The following is a 15,201-nucleotide window of genomic DNA, read 5'->3' as shown; positions in this document are numbered from 1 at the left end:
CCAATGTTTACATACCTTGGCTGTAATTAGGACACGACTGTCACTTGTTTTTATATGGTGGACTTCACGGACCCAGCCACAGACAAAATAATTGTATGACTCCAGCGACTTGTATGCTTTGAGGTCGTCAAGTGTGTAGGCGCTTTTACTATTCACGAAATAGTTCACAATATCAGGGTAGGATATGGATGGCAGCCCTGCATAGTCACTTGTAAATGCATCTTTGTCCACTTCGTAGGGGTCAATTCCCCCAATCAAGGCCAGTTTGGCTGCATACCGTTGTCGTGAGATGTCCAATGTATCCATATACTTTCGTTTGCTTGATTTTGCCGACATTGATCTTTATTTTAGAAAACTGACTATATAACTTCATAAATTCGTCCGAGATAACGTAGCTGGTAATGGCGATGGTCCTTTGTTTGCCCCACAATATGGCGGCTGGAGGGCGTTCCCCGGAATGCCGTGACGTCAGTGAAAACTATCTATCAGCTAGTGTGCTGTGAGGTGATTGTAGGTAAATCAGTTTGTTTTTACCTGTAGTGTGGATTTTTTTTAATACCCCCACTCCGAAGGAGGGGTGGTATACTGTTTACCTTTGTCCTGTCCATCGGAAACACCCTTTTTTTTTTTTTCTCAGCAGCCACAAATCATAGCCACTTGGTACCAAACTTCAGCTTGGGGTTCTATACCGTGGATACTGTTTTCAGGTCTGTCCCACATTGACTTCCTGTTTATCCATCCATTACCTGTAGCCGCTTATCTTGTTCTACAGGGTTGCAGGCAAGCTGGAGCCTATCCCAGCTGACTATGGGCGAGAGGCGGGGCACACCCTGGACAAGTCGCCAGGTCATCACAGGGCTGACAGAGACAACCAACCATTCACACCTACGGTCAATTTAGAGCAACTTCCTGTTTACCGACAATGTATTTACGAAACATAGTGTGGATTTACAACATTTTCGTAACACTTTTCTCAGCAACTACAAATCATAACTGCTTGATATTTGGTACTGAGCTTCAGCTTGGGGTTCTGTACCGTGTATACAGTTTTCAGGTCTATCGCACATCGACTTCCTGTTTACCGACAATGTATTTACGAAACACACACGGTGGATTTTGACGCTATTTCAAGAAGCAAAATGCTATTTCAAAATGACAGTTTACCAGGATGCTATTTGAAATCCCTGGGGAGAACACTGCGCTTTACTTACTTGTTTCAGGGTAAATTATTTGTTGAAGTCAACATTCATAATAAGTGTCCTATTCCTTCGATTGCTTGCATTCTGAGATAAGCGAGAGCGGAGGGATACGTAAGTGAGCAGTTGCTCACAGTTGATCTTGTTTTTTAATGTGTAGGTCCCAACTTGGACCTCATTTTGTAGAATTAATATTAAATCAGCATTTTTGTTCGTTATCATCCCATCCAGTGAATGTCCTGCTTGTTGTAATAGAGCTCCCATTATTGTTTGCAACTGGTAAACTAAATGTCTTGCTGACACCACAGACTGCAGCCAACAGTTTGAGTCGATAGCATCTGACAGCTTCCCTCTCTTCCAGATGGATGTAGGCTGAATAATATTGTGTGCACCTTTCTCATGTCTTCCCTATTAGAAGACGTCTGAAGAAGATTATTTACATTGGACATATTGAGTTACTTGATGCAAAGCAATAAAACCCATCAGGAACAGTTAGATGATAAACAGACCCAGCCCAGAGCGATCTATTAGAGAAACAGTTCAGGTCATTTATCAAAGTGTCAAAATTATTAAAAAAAAAAAAAGGTACATGTCTAACAGAAGATGCACTTCCTCAGATCTGAATTCAGATACACTTCGTCCACTATAAATGAATTTTCTGGCCTTAAATATCTTCAGAATAGTTTATACGTATTCATGCACTGCTACGCAAGTGATTAGTATAAATGATGTCATGACGTGACTTATGACTTACCTGTCCAGCTGTGTCATACAACCCCAACAAGTGCTTTCTGCCAGATACTGTAACGTTTACTGTAAAAGAAGTAACATGATAGTTATGAGTTCATTCATATGTAGGAATTGCAAATAAAAATGGTTACTGGGTAAACTGAAAACTGACTGTACCTCTTCACTAAACACTTAAACGAGTATTAAAAAAAAAACCTTGACCACAAAACCCCTTGTTCTTGTTGCTGTGCCAACTCGCTTTGGTCCTCTTTTCTAAAAGAGTCTTAGCTTCATAGTATTCTTAGACAAGCACATGGTTCTACTAGTATGGAGTTATGTTTTTGTTGGAGACTACTGAATGCATCCTACTGTCAGCAGAAGCTTGTGATCAGCACATGTTGAGAGCCTATCACACTTGACTTCAGCTCGTGGCTACCAGATCAAGATTTTTTTTTTTCTGAATAGAATAGAATGCCTTTGTCATTGCACAAATGTGCAACGGAATTGAGTTTGTCGTAGGAGAGTAAAGCCGCTGCGTACTTGCGCACCGCTACTCTTGGGCACTGCAGCCCAAGGCCGTCCCATGGTAACCTAACTGCACGTCTTTGGACTGTGGGGGAAACCCATACGGACATGGGGAGAACATGCAAACTCCACACAGAAAGGTCCTCATCGGCTGCTGGGCTTGAATCCAGAACCTTCTTGCTGTGAGGTGACGCTTTCACCACCGTGCCGTGGTGACAGTTGAGAGAACAAAATGAAAAACTACGTACGTCAATTTTCAGTGAGAGAACAGAAGGACCAAGTTGGGTTGAAATGCCAGTGCCCCAAGCCCTGATGAACTGCTGAAGAAAAAGCCAAAGAGTAAAATTTCCAGAGCTGATCAAACTGAACATGTCTGATACAACACCTCCACTGATTAATTAACCTCATTTAACTCATTTTTTCAGAGGTGAACATTTTCAATCTCGGCTAATTGTGGTGCAAATGGTGCAATTATGATCCTTTCTGATTGCTAATAATTGCACTCCAAAGACACCTTCGCATCATAGCTAGTTACTGAATTCACAAGACAACAGGGTAGATTAAACTTTTCTAATCACGTCCTTTCTAATCAGTGAAAGCACTGAAGAGGTAATATCATTAACGGGCCTGACTGCTGCTCCACTCAAACAACACGTTCATCGAATGAGACTCTTGCGCCAGTAGGCCTCTGTAAGCCTTTATTGTTTCCACTTCTGAATGTCTATGGCTGTGTCCGAAATCGCTCACTCATTCACTACTCCCTATATAGGGAATTACTATATAGGGGACTATATAGTGAGCTCATTGGTAAAATGAAAAAACACTTTCGGACACTACTCAGCCGCACCGTTTTTTACGTCATTACTGTCGCACAAATAAAACGTGCCAGATCAGTCGGCTGGTGGGTTTTCAAAATAAATACATATTATACTCGGCGTATTTCCCACATTAATAAATACAAAGTACTTTGTGTCTGCTGCGTCTTTCAGTTCTTTTAAATCAAGGCTGAATACTTTCTTCTTTGCCGCTGCCTTTTATTAAATAAAATTTGAGGCTTTTGATTAATTCCTCGCTCTGCACTGTCACTTTTATTCTTGTATATTTTATCTTTTATTCTATTTTAGCTTTTTTCTATTCTCTTACTATTTTTAGTTGTACTTGAATATCCGTTTATAATGTTTCTTCCTCCATCCATTCACCCCAACACCCTTTTTTTGTTCCCCCCCCCCTTTCAGCGCGACCGCAATGCATGATGTTATATATTGCTTGGTTAGTGGCTATTGGCTGAACACTACTTTTCAAAGTGCATTGTGGGATACTATGGGTCCACTATATAGGATGTAATAATTCTCACTATACATTTGGACAGCACTACAAAATGGCGACTTACCAATATAGTCCACTTTATAGTGAGTGATTTTCGGATACAGGGCTAGTCTCCAAAGGGGTAGTGAGTGTGCTGCGCCATAATTGTTGAACAAAAACATCTACAATCAGAGATGTTATCAGAGTGGAGAATTCGAGAATCCTGAATAGAAAGCTATGGAAAAAATCCATAATGACAAAGATGGTGGTTGTATGCACACATCCCACCCCCTCCCCAAAAAGCCAATTGGCTGCTTTGTCAGCCGAACCGGGAAACATATTAAGCTAACTGTGTTGCTGCATTGACATGCGCGCATGGTTGAGGTTCACAACATTTTGGTGGCAGGATGGGGCAAACGCACTGCAGATGGACTTCGAATATGCATCCAAAGGCACTCTGGATTGAGCTGTAAATGAAGTTGGTGTCACAAAATCTTGGGCATGCGTAATAGAAGTATAATCTATGGGGTTGACCGTTTTTAGGTCCCAGTAGCCATTGAAAGTGCAGTTATGAGACTCTCTCCATTCAGATAGTTCTTTTCTGTCTCATCTTAGCTGTTCTTTTAGACCTTTTCTCATACATGTCAACCTTTGGTCAATCAAACCTGTATAACCAACCTCCAAAATCCGTATTTCCCTTATAAAATCCGTATAAGATGCAAATTAAAATAATTTACCTAAAATTTGAATGATAATTAGCAATGATGTATCCCAGCTACTTTTTATTCAATATTAATCTATACTAGAGACGGTTGAAGAATCTCCACTTTGCCACATCCAATATGGCGGCGAGGATGACGTATGATTCTACGCAGAAGGCGGCGTCTGTTTATATGTCTATGACTTCACGGTTGGTGGGATTCTCGCAGTGCGGTGTGCGCATGATCAGAAGTGGAACGAAGTCTCGCTACCACAAGATAATGCGCGATTTCATAAGACTCTTTACTGGCTGTCTGTGGTGTACAGTACGTTTGTAAATGTTATGCGCTCTTTTATCATCGTGGGAATTGATTATAGCTCTAAATAAATATTGAAGTTTTTTTAAAGAATCCGTATAACTTTATTTATACGCCCGTATACTACGTTTATTGAATCAAATCCGTATAAAATACGGACATTCCGTATAGGTTGACATGTATGTTTTCTCTCTCATCGCTTCATACTTGCATACTGAACACAAGTGGTGTACAAGGACAATATAGACATGGTGTAGAAACATTTTTCACAAATTGCTACTGTCGTTTCACCGGTTTGTTTACGTTCATCTTTAAGCATTCAAATTTGAATTTTTTTTAGACTGGTTCAAAAGCTCAAAAGTTTGAAAATTACATAACTGAAATACCCAAGAAAGAATTAAATGTCTGAAGCTATTGTATACCTTGGCACGACAGCAAGACGGCAACTTTCTACAAAAAAAAAAAAAAACACACAACGCTGAAGTCAATTTGTGCAGCCATTGATAGGTTTTTAAGAAGTCCGTCTAAGCGGAAATTTTGTCGGACATTTTGTATAAAGTTTTTTTTTGGTTTTTTTTTTTAATTTTTTTTATTTACTGAATTTGGAAAAAAAAAACCTGCTCCATTTCTTAAAATCCAGTGGGTGGCACGGTGGTGTAGTGGTTAGCACCGTCACCTCACATCAAGAAGGTTCTGGGTTCGAGCCCAGTGGCTGATGGGGGCCTTTCTGTGTGGAGTTTGCATGTTCTCCCTGTGTTTGCATGGGTTTCCCCCATAGTCCAAAGACATGTGGTTAGGTTAACATTCAGCCTGAGGTTGGGCTGAAGTGCCCTTGAGCAACACCTAACCCCCAACTGCTCCCTGGGTGCTGTAGCATACATGCCCACTGCTCTGGGTATGTGTGTGTGTGTGTGTGTGTGTGTGTGTGTTCACTGCTTCAGATGGGTTAAATGCAGAGGAGTGATTTCACTGTGTGCTTGAGTATATGTGTGACGAAGGCGGCTTCTTCTGAATGTGGATAGAGTAAAACCGTTATTCCACTCAATCTCATTGTACATGGATTATAGCCAACCCTGTGCTTCGCGCCTTGTCGGCTATCAGCTCATGTACGACTCAGTATCGTGGAATCCCTTACAAAAAAGAAGTTTATTCAAGTGTGCTTCTAGTATACTTCCTTTAAACTAAAAATAAGAGAGTATGCTTTCAGTTTACTTTTTATTTATCAGAGATATACTTAATAAAGTTATACATAAGTATACTTGGCTTATATTGAAAAGTATATTGAAAAGTCTAAGTATATTAAGCTTATACTTAAACTTTTGATCAAGATATACTTAACAAAAGTGTAATACAGTATTAAAATATTTGTGCCATATGTTTAAGGGTTGTTTTACAATCAGGGTATAAAGTTTGTGTCACAGGGGTCCAAAATTCAAACTGGTTCTTGTACCAGTTTTTAAGTGAAGGACAAGTTAAAGAACAAGATTAAGTGTAGCTTTAAGCAGGGCTGGGAGAAACAAATGAAGTGATTCTCGGAGAGGACTTTTTTTTTTTTTGACAATTCAGATTCCACTACTTCCATAGTGCTTTTAAATATAAGGCTGTAAGCTTTGTGTTAGTTGTCTCTAATATTTATGTCCCAATATCTTGACTACATTTTAGGATGAAAATAATCATTTTAGATATGTTATTTTATATTGAAAAATTAGCTGTCTTGGAGAAGACTTTTTTTTTGACACAATTACGTACTAATTTGATCAAAATAGTCTGAAAACTTACTGGCATTCAACATTAAAACTTAACCATGTTTCCAATGATATGGAACCAAATATTGTTTTATGGCATAAAGAATGATTTAAGTGCATCCCTTTTGGAGCTACCTGTGGTCAAAAAAGCACTTTTTCTAAATGACATGAGTAATTTTGCTAAATATGACACACATTGCCATACGTTCACCAAAAATAACGTTATCACCACTTTTTTTTTTGCATGGTAAATAGAGCTATCACAGGGCTACAATAAACAACCAAGTTTATTTAGTCAAGCCTTTTGATATTGAAGATAAGTGTTAAATGTGATTTTTAGCTTGCGTACCCTGATTGTAAAACAACCCTTAAAGTTTACTTGCCCTGTAGTTGTGCTTATCCTTTTGATAGTAGCCTATAAAATACTAGTCTGGCTAACGCGACAAAGCTCTCCGAGCTATTGGTCTGGCCAAGATATTAAGCTCAACCGTTTCCCAGAGCCCGTGGTTGACCCGCCTCCCTGAAATGCCTCAGTTTGCTACTGGTCGAAGCCAGAAAAGGCTGTGACGAAGCTTAAACCAATCACATCACTCTTTCCTCTGACGTATGCGACGCGACGGGGCTAACTGGTAGATTAAACTCTTACCGAAGCCGGTCGGGAGCAAGGCGAAAACGTCCTTCCTTTCAATAAATACCTCCAGGGCTGCTCTTTGCTCCGTTTTCAATGAGAACTTCCCGTTGAATGCTTTCAATACAGCATCTATGCGGAAGCGTGAATGAAGCGCTTCCGGCATAGATTCTGTAAACAATCTATGGCTTCCGGTCGCAGTTCTACTACGTCAGTGCCTTGAACACGCCTCTACCCAGGGCCGTTGGAGATGCTCAAAGTTGATTTGGTTCCCGATTTTTCGGGAGCTTGGAAGAGCTGTAGATAGCTTGCCTGGCCAGACTAAGCTCGCAACAGGCCATCGTGTTGCGTCACGCTTAGGATGGGCGGGCCCAGGCTAATAAAATACTTCTTTTTCACACACATTGGCTTCTTTGTGATATACGGCAGCATGTTTTAAATCCCATCTTTTAAACCTACATGTACCATAAGTTTGTGGTCAGCTCTGGGGTGGAATCTTAAGGTACAAAACACTTAAGTTGTCTACTGGTAGTGTGCATGAGGTAAGGCTTAGGGCTAGAAAACTAATAGTATACTTAGAAGGGTAATTGCAGTATATTTCAAAACTAAAAAGTGGACTAGATGTATATAATCACTAATAGTATATTTCCAATATGCTATAAAATATACTTTTAGAAAATAAAAAGTGGACTAGAAGTGTGTAACGAGCAAACAATAGTATATTTCCAGTATACTACAAAGTATACTTTAGTAAACTAAAAAGTGGACTAGAAGTGTAGAACTAGTAAACTCATAGTATATTTCCAGTATACTATGAAGTATGCTTTTGTAAACTAGAATGGACTACAAGTATAGAACTAGTAAACTATTAGTATAGAAGTTTACTTGTGGTATACTTGCAGTACAAAATAAATAAGAGTTGTATATGCAGAGTTTACTTCTCTTAGACTTAAAGTATACTTTTTTATAAACTAAAAGTGCGCCAATTTAGTCCCAAGAAGTATTAGATTAGTTTACTTACAAGTATATTCTAAGTTCATTGATATCAGTATACTTGGTACACAAAAGTATACTTGAGGAAATATACTTTAACTTAAGTATACTTAATAAAATGAACTTGAAATACACTTCTTTTTGATAAGGTGCTTGTGGCAGCGGGGGCGTGGTCAAGTGCCGGTCTGTGACAGGAGGGCGGAGCCAGGGAAGGTGAGTGGCAGAATCACTACACCTGACGGTAATTAACATGTTTTTTGTGTGTTTTCCCAGTAACCGTGCCCTATTTAAGGAGGCAGAGGGAGAGCAGAGGGAGCGCATCCCAGGACAAGAACACGGGGTGTGTGTGTGTGTGTGTGTGTTACGCTCGCAGGTTAAGAACTGGCGATTAGACTGAAAAGTTTGGAAATAAAAAGCCTTCTTGCACCTAAAGCGTTGTCCTGCCGTCCTCTGTGCTCCACCCACGCTTCAAAAAGCGCTACAGTGGTGCCGAAACCCGGGAAAAGGTGGAGCACCAACCTTGCAGCCCCATGGAATCCTCCCCGTTCGCGGACTTGGTCCACGCCCTCGCCACGGCTCAGCAAAGCCAGCACCAGGCGCTCGTCACGCTCCGAAAGGAGCAAGAGCGGCACTTCGAAGCCCTGGTGCTGGCCCAGCAGGAAGATCGCGAGGCGTTCCGGCATCTCCTCGCGTCGGCGGGGTCCACCAGCGCCCCAGCCGCGGGCCCGTCTCCCCTCACCATGACCAAGATGGGCCCGCAGGACGACCCCGAGGCGTTTCTCACCTTGTTCGAGCAGGTCGCTGAAGCCTCGGGGTGGCCGATGGAGCAGCGCGCGGCGCGCCTCCTCCCCCTCCTGACGGGAGAGGCGCAGCTGGCCGCACTACAGCTCCCCGCTGGCCGCCGGCTGGCCTACGCGGACCTTCGCCGGGCCGTCCTCCAGCGCGTGGGGCGCATGCCTGAACAACAGCACCAGCGCTTCCGCGCGCTGCGGTTGGAGGAAGTCGGCCGGCCGTTCGGGTTCGGCCAGCAGCTCCGGGACGCCTGCTGGCGGTGGCTGAGGGCCGACGATCGCGATGCCGAGGGAATCATCGATCAGGTGGTGCTGGAGCAGTTCATCGCCCGCTTACCAGCCGGAACCGCGGAGTGGGTCCAGTGCCACCGCCCGGCGTCGCTGGATCAGGCCGTAGGACTGGCAGAGGATCATTTGGCGGCTGTTCCGGCGGCAGGACGGCCGACGACGTCTTCTCTCCTCTTCTCCCCCCCCCCTTCTGTGTCCCGTCCTCGCCCCATTCCCCCACCACGGAGGTGGGGGCCGGCTCCACCCCAGCCGGCCCGCCGCACCCGTGGTGCCCTACCGTTTCTCCCTTCTGTGTCTGTCTCTCCCCCCCCCCCCCCCCCCAGGTGAGTGAGCCTCAGAGCACAGCTGCAGAGGGAAGGCCCGGGCCGGTTTGCTGGCGCTGCGGGGAACCGGGCCACCTGCAACAACAGTGCGCAGCAATGGAGGTGGGTGCGGTGGTGCGGATCCCCGACGCGCCAGAAGCTGCCCTCGATCGGGCTGGAGCGTATTGCATACCGGTGAGTGTACAAGGGGCTACATATCAGGCGTTGGTGGATTCTGGTTGCAATCAGACCTCGATCCGCCAAAGCCTGGTGCAAGACGAGGCATTGGGGGGAGCACAGGGGGTGAAGGTGTTGTGTGTGCACGGGGATGTTCACAGCTACCCTTTGGTGTCGGTCCACATATATTTCAGAGGGGAATAATCTATAGTGAAGACGGCGGTTAATCCTCGCCTTACCCACTCTTTTTAATTTTGGGGACTGATTGGCCGGGATTTCAGGGTTTAATGACGCGCCTAGTAAAGAGTGGGTCCTGCCATTTGACAGGGGGAGGTCCCGGTGTCGCTTTGGCTGGAGCTGCGGTCGCAGAGCCGTCTACGTCATCTCCGCAACAGAGTGAGGAGCCGCCGGCTCCTCCTCTTTCTGTTGGGGAATCCCTCGCGGATTTCCCATTAGAACAATCGCGAGACGAGACTCTGCGTCATGCGTTTGACCAAGTGAGAGTAATCAATGGTCAAACGCTCCAGCCGAACGCCACCCCGTCCTTCCCCTATTTTTCCATTATGAAGGATAGATTATACCGAGTGACGCAGGACACTCAGACGAAAGAGCGAGTCACACAGTTGTTAATTCCAAAGAGCCGCCGGGAATTGGTATTTCAGGCGGCTCACTTTAATCCCATGGCTGGACACCTAGGGCAGGATAAGACACTAGCCCGGATAATGGCCCGATTCTATTGGCCGGGGATTCGCGGCGACGTCCGTAAGTGGTGTACGGCGTGCCGTGAATGCCAGTTAGTAAATCCAGCGGCTATTCCAAAAGCACCCTTGCGCCCCCTACCATTAATCGAGACCCTGTTCGAAAGAATTGGGATGGATCTCGTCGGGCCATTAGATCGGTCAACACGAGGGTACCGCTTTATATTGGTTCTGGTGGACTATGCAACGCGATACCCGGAAGCGGTGCCTCTTCGCAATATCTCAGCACGCAGTATTGCAGAGGCCCTCTTCCACGTCATCTCCCAGGTTGGAATCCCGAAAGAGATTCTGACTGACCAAGGCACCTCGTTTATGTCACGAACACTGAGCGAACTGTATGGGCTACTGGGTATTAAGCCGATCCGCACCAGCGTTTATCACCCACAAACGGACGGTTTAGTTGAACGGTTCAATCGCACCCTCAAGAATATAATTAAAAAATTCGTAAGTGAGGACGCACGTAACTGGGATAAATGGCTCGAACCCTTGTTATTTGTTTGCACTGCGAGAGGTCCCCCAAGCCTCCACGGGGTTCTCCCCATTTGAATTATTATACGGGCGTAAGCCGCGCGGCATCTTAGATGTGCTGCGGGAAAATTGGGAGGAGGGACCTTCACAGAGTAAAAACGAAATTCAGTGCGTTATGGACCTGCGCGCAAAACTCCACACGCTCACTCACCTAACTCAGGAGAATTTGCGGCAGGCCCAGGAACGGCAAGCCCGCCTGTACAACAAGGGCACGCGCCTTAGAGAGTTCACTCCGGGAGATAAAGTACTCGTACTGTTGCCCACGTCGAGCTCCAAATTAATCGCCAAGTGGCAAGGACCCTTTGAGGTCACACGGCGAGTCGGAGACGTCGACTATGAGGTAAGGCGAACGGACAGGGAGGGGGCACTACAGATCTACCACCTCAATCTGCTTAAACTCTGGAACGAGGAGGTCCCCGTGGCGTTGGTGTTGGTAGTTCCGGAGAAGGAGGAGCTGGGGCCGGAGGCTCAAAAAGGGACATTGGCATCACGTACCTCTCCGGTCCCCTGTGGAGACCACCTCTCCCCGACCCAACTCACGGAGGTCGCCCAGTTGCAGGCCGAGTTTTCGGATGTGTTCTCGCCCCTGCCCGGTCGCACTAACCTCATAGAACACCACATAGAGACCCTGGGGGTGGTAGTGCGTAGCCGCCCTTACAGGCTACCCGAACACAAAAAAAAGGTGGTTCGAGAAGAACTTCAGGCCATGCTCGAAATGGGCATCGTCGAGGAGTCCCACAGTGACTGGAGCAGCCCAGTGGTCTTGGTACCCAAGGCCGACGGGTCGGTCCGGTTCTGTGTGGACTATAGAAAAGTCAACGCGGTGTCTAAATTCGACGCGTACCCAATGCCTCGTATTGATGAGCTGCTCGCTCGACTAGGCACTGCTCGCTTTTACTCGACACTGGATTTGACGAAGGGATATTGGCAGATCCCCTTGACTCCATTATCCCGGGAGAAAACGGCCTTTTCCACACCGTTCGGCTTACACCAATTCGTCACACTTCCGTTTGGGCTGTTCGGGGCGCCCGCTATGTTTCAGCGGCTGATGGACAGGGTCCTCCGGCCCCACGCCACCTATGCGGCCGCCTATCTGGACGATATCATTTATAGTAATGACTGGCAGCGGCACCTGCAACACCTGAGGGCCGTCCTTAGGTCGCTGAGGCGGGCGGGTCTCACTGCCAACCCGAAGAAGTGTGCGATTGGGTGGGTGGAAGTACGGTATCTGGGCTTCCACATGGGCAACGGGCAGATGCGTCCCCAAATTAATAAGACAGCAGCGATTGCGGCCTGCCCGAGGCCCAAGACCAAAAAGGGGGTGAGACAGTTCCTGGGGCTGGCTGGCTACTATCGTAGGTTTATACCTAATTATTCGGACGTCACCAGCCCGCTGACTGACCTCACTAAAAAGGGGGCACCAGATCCGGTCCAGTGGACGGAGCAGTGCCAGCGGGCTTTCTCTGAGGTAAAGGCTGCACTGTGTGGGGGGCCACTTTTACACTCCCCTGACTTCTCTCTCCCTTTTATGTTGCAGACGGATGCGTCGGACAGAGGGCTGGGGGCCGTTTTGTCCCAGCAGGTGGAGGGGGAGGATCGCCCCGTCCTGTACATGAGTAGAAAGCTGTCGGTGCGGGAGGGGCGCTACAGCACTATTGAAAAGGAATGCCTGGCGATCAAGTGGGCGGTTCTCACCCTCCGTTACTACCTGCTGGGGCACCCTTTCACCCTCTGTTCAGACCACGCGCCCCTCCAGTGGCTCCACCGCATGAAAGATGCCAACGCGCGGATCACCCGTTGGTATCTGGCACTCCAACCCTTCAATTTCAAGGTGGTCCACAGGCCGGGGGCACAGATGGTCGTGGCGGACTTCCTCTCCCGTCAAGGGGTGGGGTGGGTGGGTGGGGGGGGGGAGTCGGCTGCGGGCCGGACGGGCGCCCGGCCTGAGTCGGGCGGTGGGGGTATGTGGCAGCGGGGGCGTGGTCAAGCGCCGGTCTGTGACAGGAGGGCGGAGCCAGGGAAGGTGAGTGGCAGAATCACTACACCTGACGGTAATTAACCTGTGTTTTGTGTGTTTTCCCAGTAACCGCGCCCTATTTAAGGAGGCAGAGGGAGCGCATCCCGGGACAAGAACACTCGTACACTCGTGTGTGTGTGTGTGTGTGTGTGTGTGTGTGTGTGTTACGCCCGCAGGTTAAGAATTGGCGATTAGACTGAAAAGTTTGGAAATAAAAAGCCTTCTTGCACCTAAAGCGTTGTCCTGCCGTCCTCTGTGCTCCACCCACACTTCAAAAAGCGCTACAGTGCTATTTAAGTTATCCCTTAACAGCTCATTTTATCAACACCAAATGCAGACTACTCGGTGCACCACAGGACATAGCGCTCCATTTCCAACAGAGTCAGCTCCAATCTCATGATCTCCATGAATAATACCTGTAACTATAAATGACAACTTGTTTGTCTTTCTTGAATTCCAAATTCATTGATTTTTTTTTTCTACACTGTGAAGCATTTCGAGAAAACTCAACTCATCCTTTCACTCTGCTCTGCTTTCATAACTGAGAATAGTTTTGTTAGGCAGGGAGGGAGTGATAGGACAACAACAGTTTTCTGATCGTAATATCAAGTCTTTTCTGAAGTGTTTAAAATTTAGCCAAAACCACTGTTAATAAAACATATTAACTTATAAGAATTGTCCCTATAAACAGCTGTGGAGGCTGGAAAGGGGCTGGGTTTGGAATGAGACAGCTGCTGACAGTTGAAAATGATTAGTTTTAAAAGCGTAATCAGGAAGAGGGGTGTGTGGGGGGGATAATATACATGTAAAGAGAGCAGTTGTTTTGCTACAGCTAAGAGGAAAATGGCCAGACGCAACCATGCTTTTTTTTTTTTGGCTGTCAACAACTGGCACTCATTAAAGAAACAAGTGTCTCTTTAGCCTCACATGATGCTGTCTCTCTCTTCCCTAGAGGTTTCACTCTGGGCGTTGATGCGAGCTCAATGCTTGTAAAAGGCAATACAGTAATTTAAATCTTTCTCCCCCTCATCTGCAGTAGTAATGAGCTGAAATGCTAAAAGCTCCACAGGGCTGGTGAGTCGCACCAGTGAAATGAAACTTCGCCGCAGATCATGTCATTATGTCAAGCATTATTGTATCCCTTGGCAGCATGTGGCATAATCTTGAAAAATTAGAGATAGAACTGATGAGTGACTATGTGCTGTGTAAGACTGTAGAGCCCTTCAGAAATTCAAATCAAATCAGTCATGGCTTATACCCACAGGAACGACTGCTACGCTTGCTGCTAAATTTAGCTTCCTGTAAAAATGTAGACAAGAGTTCGATCCCAAATACTGCAGGCAACAGCATGCTGAACAGCACTGAGGCAGGGAGGAAGTGCTGACCTCTGCTTCTCAGGCACTTCTGCACTTTGATGGTTATCAGTTTCTTGGAGAGGGACTGAAAGACTGCAGCTGGAGCTGCAAAGGCGAGTAAAGGGGTGGGGAAAGTCACGCTTTGTAGCTGAGTCGCTGTTGCAGTGTATCAGCTGTTCCTGACGGCTTCCTGTCGGAGCTCTACTCGCCTCCTGAGACGGTCTGACCAAATAAGGAGTAGGTTGTTGACACACACCATCTTCCTTTCCTGTGTCGTCCCCCCCCCACCGTTTCTTGCCTGTCGGTGAGGCAGGAAAAGGACAAAGACCGAGAGGAAGAGAGAAGGAGAAAAAAAAATATTGTGGTTATCTGGGGGTGGTACAGGGGCCCTCAGCTGTTCTATCCGGTCAGCTGCCTCTTGTCATGGGGCCTGCTGTTTTACTCCACAGCTTGGAAAAGACACGCATGGTGTTGTTCCAATCATCCCCCTTTAGCTAAAAACCTCCACACATGTTGTGTAATGTGATTTGGGGTGTGGATAAGTCTCCAGGCCTCTTACAATGTGACTCTGTGTAATACGAGCATGCTTAAAGAGCCACCATGGCTTCTTTAGCTGACCAAACTACTCAGAGGAAAGCACAATAGATAAACGGCTATGAACAGTGTTATTAAGGTCAGTGGGAAAATCCCTGACATTCTAGTACAGTATCAAGCACTCTAATGAACAACCCCAAATCAGAAAAAGTTGGGATGGGATGTTGAAATTAAAGTTCATCTCATCTCATTATCTCTAGCCGCTTTATCCTGTTCTACAGGGTCGCAGGCAAGCTGGAGCCTATCCCAGCTGA

At 46.2% G+C, this 15,201-nt stretch overlaps 1 protein-coding gene across 1 annotated transcript in view; it reads right to left on the bottom strand.

The window, feature by feature from the left end:
* Window positions 1-15,201, bottom strand: part of rhoj (ras homolog family member J) — a 69,572-nt gene that overhangs the window by 23,734 nt on the left and 30,637 nt on the right. Inside the window, exon 2 of the mRNA XM_060917675.1 lies at window positions 1,951-2,009. Within this exon, the coding sequence (XP_060773658.1) occupies window positions 1,951-2,009 (59 nt within the window). The remainder of the gene's footprint in view (window positions 1-1,950; window positions 2,010-15,201) is intronic.

The sequence above is a fragment of the Neoarius graeffei genome, chromosome 3, assembly GCF_027579695.1.
Source record: "Neoarius graeffei isolate fNeoGra1 chromosome 3, fNeoGra1.pri, whole genome shotgun sequence".
Lineage (NCBI taxonomy): Eukaryota > Metazoa > Chordata > Actinopteri > Siluriformes > Ariidae > Neoarius > Neoarius graeffei.
The sequence above is the reverse complement of the archived record's forward strand: the minus strand, read 5'-3'. Positions and strand labels throughout refer to the sequence as shown.